At 44.6% G+C, this 12729-nt stretch overlaps 1 protein-coding gene and 1 pseudogene across 1 annotated transcript; one reads left to right on the top strand and one right to left on the bottom strand.

Moving 5' to 3' along the window:
• Window positions 1–3955, bottom strand: part of LOC122473572 — a 30039-nt pseudogene extending 26084 nt beyond the window's left edge.
• Window positions 3956–7894: 3939 nt separating this feature from the next.
• Window positions 7895–12657, top strand: NANOG (Nanog homeobox). Its single transcript, XM_043564813.1, has 4 exons — window positions 7895–8171; window positions 10380–10645; window positions 11895–11981; window positions 12226–12657. Exons 1-4 carry the CDS (start codon window positions 8021–8023, stop codon window positions 12655–12657), a joined length of 936 nt encoding a protein of 311 aa, XP_043420748.1. The 5' UTR covers window positions 7895–8020.
• The last annotated feature ends 72 nt before the right edge of the window (window positions 12658–12729 follow it).

Here is a 12729-nt window from a genome sequence, read left to right as displayed (position 1 = left end):
GATTGTTTGTTGCAAATCAAGGTTGACTCTTTTAGAAGAGCTTCAGGCTCACTGAATACAGTTTAGGAGACTTGAGGCAAAGAGCATTGTTGCTTTTTAAAGATTATTAATTGAAATGCAGCTTAATATTTAAATATAAGGAAATGCCTCCTGCCCTCTATTTGCTTACAAAAGCCCTAGGTCTCCTTTAAACCCATTCCTTCATCAACAAATAATGACTGAATATCTGTTATTTTCCTGGTACTTTTCTAGATAGTACTTCTCAAAACAATGGCATACTAAAGGATCACCTGGAGAACTTTTTAAACAGATTCCCAGTCCCCTCCACCACAGACTCCTATTCTGGAGTTCTGTGCTAAGCCCACCCATTTGTGTCCCTAACAAGCTCACAAGTGACGCTGATGAGGACAGCCGCACTCTTCTAGGGCTGGAATACTACACGGAACAAAACTGGCAAAAATTCAAATAACTGCCCTCACATAGCTTATATTTTATTTTTTAAGATTAAAAAAAAACTTTTTGTTTTTTACATTTTTTTTAAGTTTATTTATTTTGAGACAGAAAGAGAGAGAACCGGCAGGGGAGGGGCAGAGAGAGAGGGGGACAGAGAGAGGAGGAGAGGATCTGAAGCAGCTCCAATGCTGACCGCACAGAGCCCGGTGTGGGGCTCGAACCCACAAACCTTGAGATCATAACCTGAGCCAAAGTCAGACGCTTAGCTGACTGAGCCACCCAGGCGCCGTATTTTTAAGATTTTTAAAAAGTTTTTATTTATATTCAAGTAATCTCTACACCCAACATGGGGCTCAAACTCACAACGCCAAGATCCAGAGTCACATGCTCCTCCCGACTGAGCCAGCCAAGGGCCCCATCACGTAGTTATATTTTAACAATGTTTTAGAAGTTTATTTATTTTTTTTTTTTTATTTTACTCATCTCTACACACAACGTGGGGCTTGAACCCATGACCCTGAGATCAAGAGTCACACGCTCTTCTGACTGAGCCAGCCAAGTACCCCTTAGCTTATATTTTAGTTGTAGGGAAATAGAAGATGATAGACAGATGAGAGATGATATAGACAGATGAGGATAGAGCAAATATATATTGTGTCAGATGGTGACAGGAGGTCTGAAGAAAAAGCAAATGGAGGGGCGCCTGGTTGGCTCAGTCGGTTGAGCGGTTGAGCGTCTGACTTCAGCTCAGGTCATGATCTCCGAGGTCTGTGAGTTTGAGCCCGGCGTCAGGCTCTGTGCTGACAGCTCGGAGCCTGGAGCCTACTTCGAATTCTGTGTCTCCTTCTCTCTCTGCCCCTCCCCCATTCATGCTCTGTCTCCATCTCTGTCTCTCTCTCTCTGTCAAAAATAAATAAACATTAGGGGCGCCTGGGTGGCTCAGTCGGTTGGGCGGCCGACTTCAGCTCAGGTCACGATCTCGCGGTCCGTGAGTTCCAGCCCCGCGTGGGGCTCTGGGCTGATGGCTCAGAGCCTGGAGCCTGCTTCCGATTCTGTGTCTCCCTCTCTCTCTGCCCCTCCCCCGTTCATGCTCTGTCTCTCTCTGTCCCAAAAATAGGTAAACGTTGAAAAAAAAAAATTTAAAAAAAAAAAAAACATTAAAAAATAATAATAGTGGAAAAAAAAAAAGAAACACCAAGTGGAAAGTGATAGGGAGTGTGGGACATTTTTGAGAAGGTAATGTTAAGGATGTAAAGGAGTGGAGAGATCAAGCTGCTTAGATTTCTAGGGGAAGAACCGATCGGGAGAGAGAAGAATGATAGCAAAAGCCCTGATTCTGGAGATTTCCTGGCTTGTTCCGGGATCAGTTAGGAGGCCAGCTAGGAGGGTGGAGAACACAAGGTGACAGGACAGAGTCTTACAAGGCCAGAAGAGGTTCACGTTAATCCAGGACTTCAATCTGTGACTGTAAATGTGATAACACCGAACGGGGATTTTAAGCAAAGGAATAGCTTGATATGACTTGTCTTAACAAAAATTCATTCTGGACAATATGTTGAGACTAGACAATAGGAAGGCTAGGGTGCAAACACAGAGACCAGTTGGGAAGCTATTGGAATCATCCAAGGGACAGATGGTGGTTTGGATAGACTGGTAACCTGGGAGATACTTTAGAAAAGGTCAAATGCAGCTTGGACACACGTAATTTCAAGCCCCTGGCTCTCTTGTGACACAGGCAATAACCAATAAATACATGTTCTTTAAAAGAACATAACCATGGGGCACCTTGGGTAGCTGAGACTGTTAAGGATCAGACTCTTGATTCCGACTCGGGTCATGATCTCAGGGTTTGTGAGTTCAAGCCCCATCACGGGCTATAAAGTAAATAAAAATAACAAATACATAAAAATAAAATAAATAACCATTTCTTGCTGCTCTGCTGGCTCTCTAAGCCCTGGCCCATGTGATGATCAAAATTCACTCCCACAGGGGTGCCTGAGCGGCTCAGTTGGTTAAGCGTCTGACTCGGGCTCAGGTCACGATCTCATGGTTGTGGTTTGTGAGTTTGAGCCCCGACATGGGGCTCGCTGCTGTCAGCACAGAACCCCCTTCGCCTCTTCTGATCCTCTGCCTCCCTCTCTCTCTGCCCCTCCCCCACGCCCTCCTGCTCTCTCTCTCTCTCTCTCTCTCTCTCTCCCCCTCTGTCCCTCAAAAATAAACAAACATTAAAAAAAAAAATACTCCAACCATTGAAGAAAGAAACATTGGAAGACACAAAAATTAAAAGAAAGAAGGCATTGGGTTCTACATGTATTTTGAAGGCACCATCAACAAAGATGGCCTTAAGGTTTTCGCCTGAACAACTGAAAAGATGGAATTGTTATACACTGAGACGGAGACCGTAGGAGGAGCCTGTCTAAAGAGGAATATTGGGAGTTTCGTTTTTGAAATATTAATTTTGTGACGCCTTATAGAAATCCCAGTGGGGATGTTAGGTAGGCAGTTGAATAGATGAGATTGAGTTTGGGGACTAGGTCTAGGATAAAGATGTACATTTGAAGGTCAAAGGCATATAGATGGTGTTGAAAGTAATAAGACAGGATAAGATCACCACTATAGTGAGTCCAGATAGAAAAGAGGTTTGAGAACTAAGCTTTGGTACCCTCTAACCTTTAGATGAAAGCAGATGAGAAGAATCAGAAAGGAGACAGAGAGAGAACCATCAGGCCATTAGGTAGAACACCAACAGAGCATAAACTAAAGAAAGATTTAAGTCAAAACTTACAGTTTCTTGGGGCGGCTGGGTGGCTCAGTCAGTTAGGAGTCCAACTTCGGCTCAGGTCATGATCTCTCAGCGCGTGAGTTTGAGCCCCCACCGGGTTCTTTTCTTTTTTTTTTTCAACATTTATTTATTTTTGGGACAGAGAGAGACAGAGCATGAACGGGGGAGGGGCAGAGAGAGAGGGAGACACAGAATCGGAAACAGGCTCCAGGCTCTGAGCCATCAGCCCAGAGCCCGACGCAGGGCTCGAACTCACGGACCTCGAGATCGTGACCTGGCTGAAGTCGGACGCTTAACCGACTGCGCCACCCAGGCGCCCCTCCACCGGGTTCATTTCTGTCAGCCTGTCAGCACGAAGATCCTCGGTCCCCCTCTCTCTGCCCCTCCCCTGCTTGCATTCTCCCCAAAATAAATAAATATATTAAAAAATTTTTTTTACTACTTGTGGTCACTTCATTACCTGTCAGGTCTCTTGTCCCTATTTTCCAATGACCCATTATTTTCTCTAAAATAATAATTCTTCCTAATCATCCATTATTTTTCTAAAATAATAATGATTCTTTGCCAAAAGTGTTCATTTTCTAGAATTCCCTCCCCTATTCTCTCAACAATTTTCCATCTCGGTTCAACAGAAAATCCTCCAAGAAGGCTTTGCGGATTCCCCTCCCCAACCACACCTTCTCTTGTTTGGGCCCCCTTAGCATCCAGTACATACATCATTTTGGGATTTATTTTTCTTTTCAACACTCATCCCAGGACATTCTTTTTCTTTTTCTTTCTTTCTTTCTTTCTTTTTTTTTTTTTTTTTTTTTTGGTCTGTTTTGATCTACTCTACTAAACTATTACTTCCTCAAAATTAAGATGATGTTTAATTATTTCTTTCCTCTCTAGCACATGATAGGCACTGATGCATTTAGTTGAATAAGAAGTAAATAAATACATACACACATATGTCTGTACGTATGTAGGCAAGAAACAGTTACTTATAGAATGGGTTTATTAGCCAGAGTGAAAGAACATAAAGAGAAAATAGGAGCAGAAACATATGCGAGAATTAAGTGAAAAGAAAACAGGTGAATGCCTATCAGTTTGGATACATCCAAGTCAACTCAAATGGACAATGGGTGCAGGGTAAAAACAATGATGCATCAATAATAAATCCGACGATCCCGTCCGTGAGAAATTAATTCCATGTTTGATGTATACATTAAACTGAGGAGCAGTGAAGTCAATATTCATCCTCCTGATGATTGTCACTTCCTCTTTTTCGTGACAGGTCAGCAAAAATCTGGTGCAAAGTTGGGACACCTGTGCTCTGAAAGGATTACGTCACCCAACGTGCGTTTCCTACCTTTAAAGTGAGGAATAAATCTTGTCTGAAAAATACTTTTCATTTTTAGCTCTTTTTTTTTCAGCTCTTTCCCAGAGGGCGGTCCTAGGAAAACAAAACCTAAAATCACGTTTGCATTTGCAGCCCTGGACTCTAGCGCATTGTAACACACCCCTCCTCCACCCACGCAGCCCACCCCTACAATTCCAAGGTCTCCAACACCTACCTGAGCATGCTCAACCTTATTCAAATTGCTTTCCTGGGCAAAGAATGTAGTTAAGTTTGCCTTCTAGCTACCAGCCCCCTTCCCTTTGGTCTTTCTCTCCGGAGGCTCCGACCCTAGATACAATAAGACACAGATGGGGGAGGGGTGACTTCAGCCAGGCTTTCATGCAAAGATCCCAGTCAGCAAAGAACAAAGCTTCTGGTACCTGCAGTTTAGAGAGCTGTGGGCAAAGTAAGGCGTCTGGCGGCCTTGACTGTACTCATTTACCAACTGTGCGAATTGGGAGGCAGGAAGTCAAGTTTTCCGTGTCTTAATTTACTTTTCTCCCGGTTTAAAAAAAAATTTTTTTTTAACATTTATTCATTTTTGAGACAGAGAGACAGAGCATGAACGGGGGAAGGTCAGAGAACGAGGGAGACACAGAATCCGAAACAGGCTCCAGGCTCTGAGCTGTCAGCACAGAGCCTGACGCGGGGCTCCAACTCACGGACCGCGAGATCATGACCTGAGCCGAAGTGGGACGCCCACCCGACTGAGCCACCCAGGCGCCCCATCTCCCGGTTTTATTGAGATGTAATTGACATATGACATAAGGCGCACAGCATAATGAACGGATGTACGATATGTTGCAAAATGATTACCACAATAAGTTTAGTACACATCCAACATTACATTCCCTTGATTAAAAGGAATCATACTCTATGGGGCCACCTGGGTGGCTTAATCGGTTAAGCATCGGACTTCGGCTCAGGTCATGATCTCACAGTTCGTGAGTTTGAGCCACATTGGGCTCTGTGCTGACAGCTCAGAGCCTGGAGCCTGCTTCGCATTCTGTGTCTCCTTCTCTCTCTGCCCTTCCCCACTCATGCTGTGTCTCTCAAAGATAAATAAAAAAACATTTTAAAAAGTATAAAAAAATCATATTCTATTTGTAATGAGACAGAGACTGTCTGCCTGAGCACACTGTATTTCCACCCATCTTTTCCTTGATGTTCCTGTTTGTATTCTTTTCCCCTCCAGCAGGACGGTCTGAGAAGACAAAGGAAAGATTACATAGAATTTATCTCCATGCTTTGGTCCCAGCAGTACTCCTATGCTCACGAATTGGCATCCTCAAGTTATGAACAAAACTCTCTCTGCGTGGAAGCAAAGCCAGCAGCTCTAGGTGGAGACCCAAGTAGCAGAGAATGTGACAGGTGTAATCAGCTTGCAGCTCAGAAAAATATGTAATTGGAATTTGCTAAGGGTTTACTTTTAGGGGTGGGAGATTGGAAAAGAGGAAGAAATGTTAGGCTTCGCCAATATTAATGTTTTTAATGTCTATTTTTATTTTCGAGAGAGAGAGAGAGACAGTGCAAGTGGAGGAAGGGCGCAGAGAGAGGGAGACACAGAATCCGAAGCAGGCTCCAGGCTCCAAACTGTCAGCACAGAGCCTGACGCGGGGCTTGAATTCATGAACCTTGAGATCTTGACCTGAGCCAGTTGGAAGCTTAGCCAACTGAGCCACCCAGCTGCCTCAGGTTTCTTTAATATTGAATTCTGGAGTGGGGAGGAGAATTGAAAGCTGCAGACTGTTATCTTTGTCTATAAATATGTACTGCTAAAACTGAACCCTAAAAACTGCTCCTTTGGAAAATTGACTGAAAACAAAGAAAAAAAAAATTGAAACCGGGGATGGAGTAGGATTGCAGGACATGACAGAATTGCCGGGCCAGGGAAGGAAAAGCTAATGTAAAAAAGAGCCAGAGAAGGAAAAAGAGGCCGACTTCGGCTCAGGTCATGATCTCCCGGTTCAGGAGTTCGAGCCCCGCATCAGGCTCTGTGCTGACAGCTCAGAGCCTGGAGCCTGCTTTGGATTCTGTGTCTCCCTCTGTCTCTGCCCCTTCCCTGCTCACGCTCTGTCTCTCTCTATATCACAAAGATAAATAAACATTAAAAAAAAAAAAAAAGAAGAGACGGGAGGTCCAACACAGATTCTAAAAGAAACTTGTCGCAAATGTATTGGCAAATCCATTCACAGGAATGTCATTTGCTTGGAGGATGTTCTTCTCTACCTTCCTCTTTTCAGTTGGGTTGGTTTACAGGTCAATAAATTTCATTGTTTTAGATCTAGGAACGTCCCAGATGAAATAAGAAAGGACTGCTCTCAATCTGTCATGTTGTTTGCTGCATTAAAATAATAAACACAACAAAAAGGTAATTTCAAACTTGGAGCTCATGAGCATAGGATAAAGACAGAATTCCTATTAATAGCCCCCATTTGTAGATCACTGAGTGTCAAATATTATGAGGATTTAGCACTTTATTTCCTCTAATTTTTATAGCAACACAGACAAGGTACAGATGAGGAAACCGAGTCAAGATTCTATCCAGCCACACATGTCTAAAAACTACTGAAAAATTTTCCATACTGGTGGCGAATGCATAATTACCTACGAGGCACCAAAGTCAGCTACAGATCAGCAGGCCACAGGTCCCCTCCTCTGGCTTTTGTTAAAGGAGACAACAGTCCTGGGGCAAAGACAAGCCTGTCTCTCGACAGCTAAAAAACAAGAAGAGGGAGTTGAAAACAAATACTATTTTTAACATCCACTGACGCCTTAGCAACATACAATGTGTGTCTTATTGTGACCTTAGGGGGACTCAAGAGGAAAATAGAGCTACGTGGTTGGAGCTTCTGCCATAACCAGCTCGATGTTGAGACCCTACGGGGCCTTAGATCAAGATATTAACTGCCCAAGTGGAAGATTCAATCGTCTGAGGTGCCTCAAGTGCATCTTTGATTTTAAAAGACGGAAACGTGGTGAACCCAGAAATATTTAATTGCCGGGTTTACTTTTGCTCCTAGGTCCTGTGGCCCCAGTTTTCCCGTTCCCCACCCAGTCTGGACTACCCGGCAGCTACCTTTTGCATGACAATGGCCTTGGTGAGACTGGCAGACAGGATTAACTGAGAATTCACGAGGGTGTGTGTGGGCGTGGGGCTGCCGGGAGGGGCGGGTCTAAGGATGGGCGAGCTTTCCTTATAAATCTAGAGCCTCCAGAATCTTCACCTTTTGCTAAATTGGGTTGGTTGGTGCTTGGCCCTTTCGGTGGTGACGCCACTGCATCCTGTCTTTCTGATACTCTTACATCTGGAGATCTTCAGATTTCTCTTTTAAGTTCTTCCACCTAGACACATAAGCCTGCATCTCCCTCTTTTTTTTTCTCTCTTCCCTCAACTCGGCAACATGAATACGGATCCAGCTCAGCCCCAATGCCCGCCTTGCCCCGAAGCGCCCGATTCTAGGGACTCTTCTCCAGTGCCTGAGATTGATGGGCCTGAAGAAAATTATGCACCCTTGCAAATGTCATCCGCTGAGACCCCCCACACGGAGACCGGTAAGAGAAAATTAATCCTTGAAAGGCTGATTACCTTGAGGGAGAGTGAAATCTGAGGAGGGGAAGGGTCATTCGTTTTGCTCTTGAGCAATTACAGCCCATTAATGAAAGCAGGTGTCCTCTATCAAGCCTCTCGACACCTGTCCCAGTTGTTATTTGGTGGGTGCGTGCCCTTTCACCCAGGTCCCAGGTGTCAGGTAAGCGACAAGGGCCGCAGGACGCTGGCATTTCAATGGCTCACTGGATAATTGAGGCATTAGGTGCATAGGCCCTGTGGAAACACAAATGTGTTGTGAAAAATGAGTTGATATATACATCTTAACAGACTGGGTGCTGAGCACATAGTAACAGTAAATGTTACTATTAAGTCAGAAGTGCTAACATCACAGCTAGGGGTAGGGGATGCCGTGAGCATCAGGTTTTGATTTGTCGGGTTTTCAAGGAGTTCCAGAAATGGCGTGGCTAATTATGAATCGCACCTTGTTGAAAAGTTCTACCTTCCTACAACAGCGGCGGTGGCTCTCCTGCCTCTTTGGCTCCGTGGGCGTTAACTGGGGCAGCTCCGAATTTCTGAGAGCCTGCTATGCTCAAGTCCCCTATATCCTGAGGAAATGTCCACCCCATTTTATGGTAGAAGATCCCAGAAGGTTTAACCTGCTGACATTCAGGGGCGAGAGCCCAAATTTGAAACCCAGGTTGGCTTCTACATGGTAATCGCAGGGGTGGGGGATGATCAGTTTGGTGTGAAGTCCGCACCGGTTTTTTGTGAATCAATTCGGCAGTAATTGTTAAAAATGAAAACGTAAACGAATGTTTACCCGAGAAAAACCACTTTTAAGATTCATGGTAAAAATAATCGTTTAAACATTGTTTACATGATTACCCCTAAAACCAAGCTGTTGGAGAAGGACTAAGAAACTGCTTTATTGGATTGTTGGATTTTAATGTTCCCCGGTTTTCCTAAACTTCATGTCGATGCCCTTTTATAATTCCGAACATTGAAAATACAGCGCTGGATTGTGAGAAATGGCTCGGGAATGAGCAAGTGGGCGTGTCCTCCTTGGCAAGCCAAGTGCAAGTTTATAGAGACCGGTTTTTTTTTTTAGGAGATGCCCCCACTGAAGTCCTTGGTCTCGCCCACTTACAAGAAGCACAAGATTGTGAATTTTTGCCTCGTAAAGGCTATCTCTTTATTCCATGACTAGGGTAGAAATTAAAGAGTTTAAACGGCTACTGAATCTAGGCAATATAATATTTTTTAGGTTTTTTTGGAGGGGAGGAAGCACGCACGTGAGCGGGGGTGGGGGGGGGGGTTGGGCAGACAGATATGGAGACAAATGGTCCAAAGCGGACTCTGCTGACCGCAGAGAGCCCAATGCGGGCCGCTCGAACTCACCAACCCGGAGATCAAGACCGGAGCTGAACTCAGACACTTAACCGACTTGAGCCACCCAGGTGCCCCTAAACTGTGGATTTTAAAGGGTCCCCAGAAACTGATCCTACAGTATTAAATATGATGTAGGGGATGATTAACTTTACAAAACGAAGTTAGGAAGGGACATGATAGGGGCGGTGGGGGGAGGGGACTCCAGTGATCATTCCCTGTGACTTTTCTGAACAGTCCCAGCATGGACTCTTGAGCATCGATTTGCAGTAGAAAGCTTTTGTCAAGGAGGTTTGAGGACCACCTGGCTGGCTCGGTCAGTGGAGCATGTGACTCTTGATCTCAAGGTTGTGAGTTCGAGCCCCATGTTGGCCATAGGGATTACTTAAAAATAAAATCTTGGGGCACCTGGGTGGCTGAGTTGGTTAAGTGTCCCATTTCGGCTCAGTTCCTGAATTGCCCCGCCCCGCCCCCCCCCCGCCCCCCCCCCCCCCCCCCCCGTGTTGGGCTCCCGCAGAGCCCACTTGGGATCCTTGTCCTCTTTTTCTGCTCCTCCCCCCCGCTCTCGCTCTCTCTCCCAAATGCGCATGCTCTGCTCTGTCAAAAATAAACATTAAAAAGTAAAGTCTTTAAAAAAAAAAAAAAAGTTGAGTCCCACTCTGCTTCCCAACTAGTGTTCGGGGGTCACACAAGAGGTAAATTTTTACCTACTACCTGATTCTGAGGTTGAGGGCTCTCAAAAAATGCTTCGACAACCATAGGTTGGCGAATGTAATTTGCTATTTGAAAGGTTTTAGAGAAAAGTGTTGTTTTATTCCCAACAGTCTCTCCTCTTCCTTCCTGCATGGATCTACTTGTTCAGGGCAGCCCCGATTCTTCCACCAGCCCCAGAGTAAAAGTGCTGCCCACTTCTGCAGAGGAGATCACCGCGAAGAAGGACGATCCAGCTCAGGGCAAGAAACAGAAGATCAGAACCGTCTTCTCTCAGACCCAGCTATATGTACTCAATGATAGATTTCAGAGACAGAAATACCTCAGTCTCCAGCAGATGCAAGAACTTTCCAACATTCTGAACCTTAGCTATAAGCAGGTAGAGTTTGCCTACTTGTTCTTGCAGTGCGAAATAAAAAACCCCATTTGCAGATGACCATTTCCTAACATCTGTGTGTGCATCTGTAGGCTTAGGTACCGCCTACAGATAATTTTCATATGAGAGTAGGATCTTTGCAATGTTTCGTGACCTTTTTTTTTTTTTAATTTTTTTTTAACATTTATTTATTTTTGAGACAGAGAGAGACAGAGCATGAACGGGGGAGGGTCAGAGAGAGAGAGACACACAGAATCTGAAACAGGCTCCAGGCTCTGAGCTGTCAGCACAGAGCCCGACGCGGGGCTCGAACTCACGGATCATGAGATCATGACCTGAGCCGAAGTCTGCCGCTCAACTGACTGAGCCACCCAGGCGCCCCCTGTGACCATTTTTTTAACGTTGTAATGTGTTAATATGCCATGGTTTATTTAACCACTTTTCCCTGTTGCACAAGCCAAAATCGTGAAAATGTTGCCGATTTTTCCTTAATCAAAGGAGATGCATGTATTCCCATCTTCCAGGTTAGGAGAGTCCCTAACCAACACTGCTCCTCATTAAAATAAAACTGGAATCTCTTGTTTGTGTGCATTTCATTACTAGCGAGGTTAATCATTTTCCATATTCTTGCATATTTTGCAGTCAGATATTGTATGGTTTTCTGTCACTGGTGCCATACTTAGTCTAAGTATATAAATACTTCTGGTCCTCCTTAATGTCATTTTCTACCTTATACTTTACAAATCACCTGGAAATTTAAGCTTCTTGGATGCTTAAATAGATTTGATATTTTCCAAATAGTTGTCCTTGTGGTATATTTCATATTTCTTGAGTTGAAATGACCACCATTATCACATTAAATGGAAGTGTGCTTATGGGGGAGCCTTCTTTATTGCAAACAAAGTACCTTTAGCTGACTACTGGCATGGGTAAACTATGAAAAGGGAGATAGGTAGACATTTAATGTGAACGTTCTAGGATAGATAGGCAGTGGTTTTTCTCAAACTGGTTAGGTTTATTAAAAAGCAGCCAACTGACTTGAGGGGCTGTGACATTCATAGAAAATGGTTTCAAGATTTCAGAAAGGACTCTAGAAGTTTCAGTTTTCTGAGCTTTAAATAGTTGTAGTTGTGGACGGGGCGGGGGGTGGGGGTGGGGAGGGGAATTGTTAACAATATTCTTTGATCCCTAGTACATCCACATTACTGGTGTTTTATGTTTTCCTGTTTTCCTGTCACCTTTTTCTTTGTAGGTTAAGACCTGGTTCCAGAACCAGAGAATGAAATGTAAGAGGTGGCAAAAAAACAACTGGCCAAAGAATAACAACACTGTGTCTCAGGTAACAGGAAACGTATTTTCCTCCTTTTTTTTTTTTCAAGTAGGCTCCATGCCCAGCGTGGGGCTTGAACTCACGACCCTGAGATCAAGAGTAGCATGCTCTACTGACTGAGCCAGCCAGGCATGCCTCTGCTTTCTTTTCCATGGCTTTTTCGTTTTGGTCCTTGCTAACGCGTTAGAACCCCGGCTGCAGACCATCCTGATTTTCTTTCTAGCCTTTCAGTTGATCTACCGTTCTCTTTCAGAACAGCTCTGCAAATCCAGAATACCCAGGCTTCTATTCCTATCACCAGGGATACCTGATGAACACTTCCGGAAACCTTCCAATATGGGGCAACCAGACCTGGAACAGCCAGTCGTGGAGCAACCAGACCTGGAACAGCCAGTCGTGGAGCAACCAGACCTGGAACAGTCAGTCATGGAGCAACCAGACCTGGAACAGTCAGACCTGGTGCCCCCAAGCCTGGAATGGCCAGGGCTGGAACAGTCAGCTACACGACTGTGGAGAGGAATCCCCGCAGCCCCAGATACAGTTACAGCAAAATTCTGTCAGCGATTTGCAGTCCATCTTAGAAACGACTGGGGAAAGCCACAGTGTAATACAGCAAACGGCTAAGTATTTTAGTGCCCAGCAAATAATGGATTTATTCCCAAACTACCCTGAACATACAGCCTGAAGTCGCGTGACCATGAGCGTATTAATCCGTCTCCATTTGGGCGATGGCTGTATTACTTCTAAGATTTGTCTG

Source organism: Prionailurus bengalensis, chromosome B4 (genome assembly GCF_016509475.1).
Source record: "Prionailurus bengalensis isolate Pbe53 chromosome B4, Fcat_Pben_1.1_paternal_pri, whole genome shotgun sequence".
Classification (NCBI taxonomy): Eukaryota; Metazoa; Chordata; class Mammalia; order Carnivora; family Felidae; genus Prionailurus; species Prionailurus bengalensis.
Note: the sequence above shows the minus strand (reverse complement) of the source record. Positions and strands in the feature narration are given on the sequence as shown.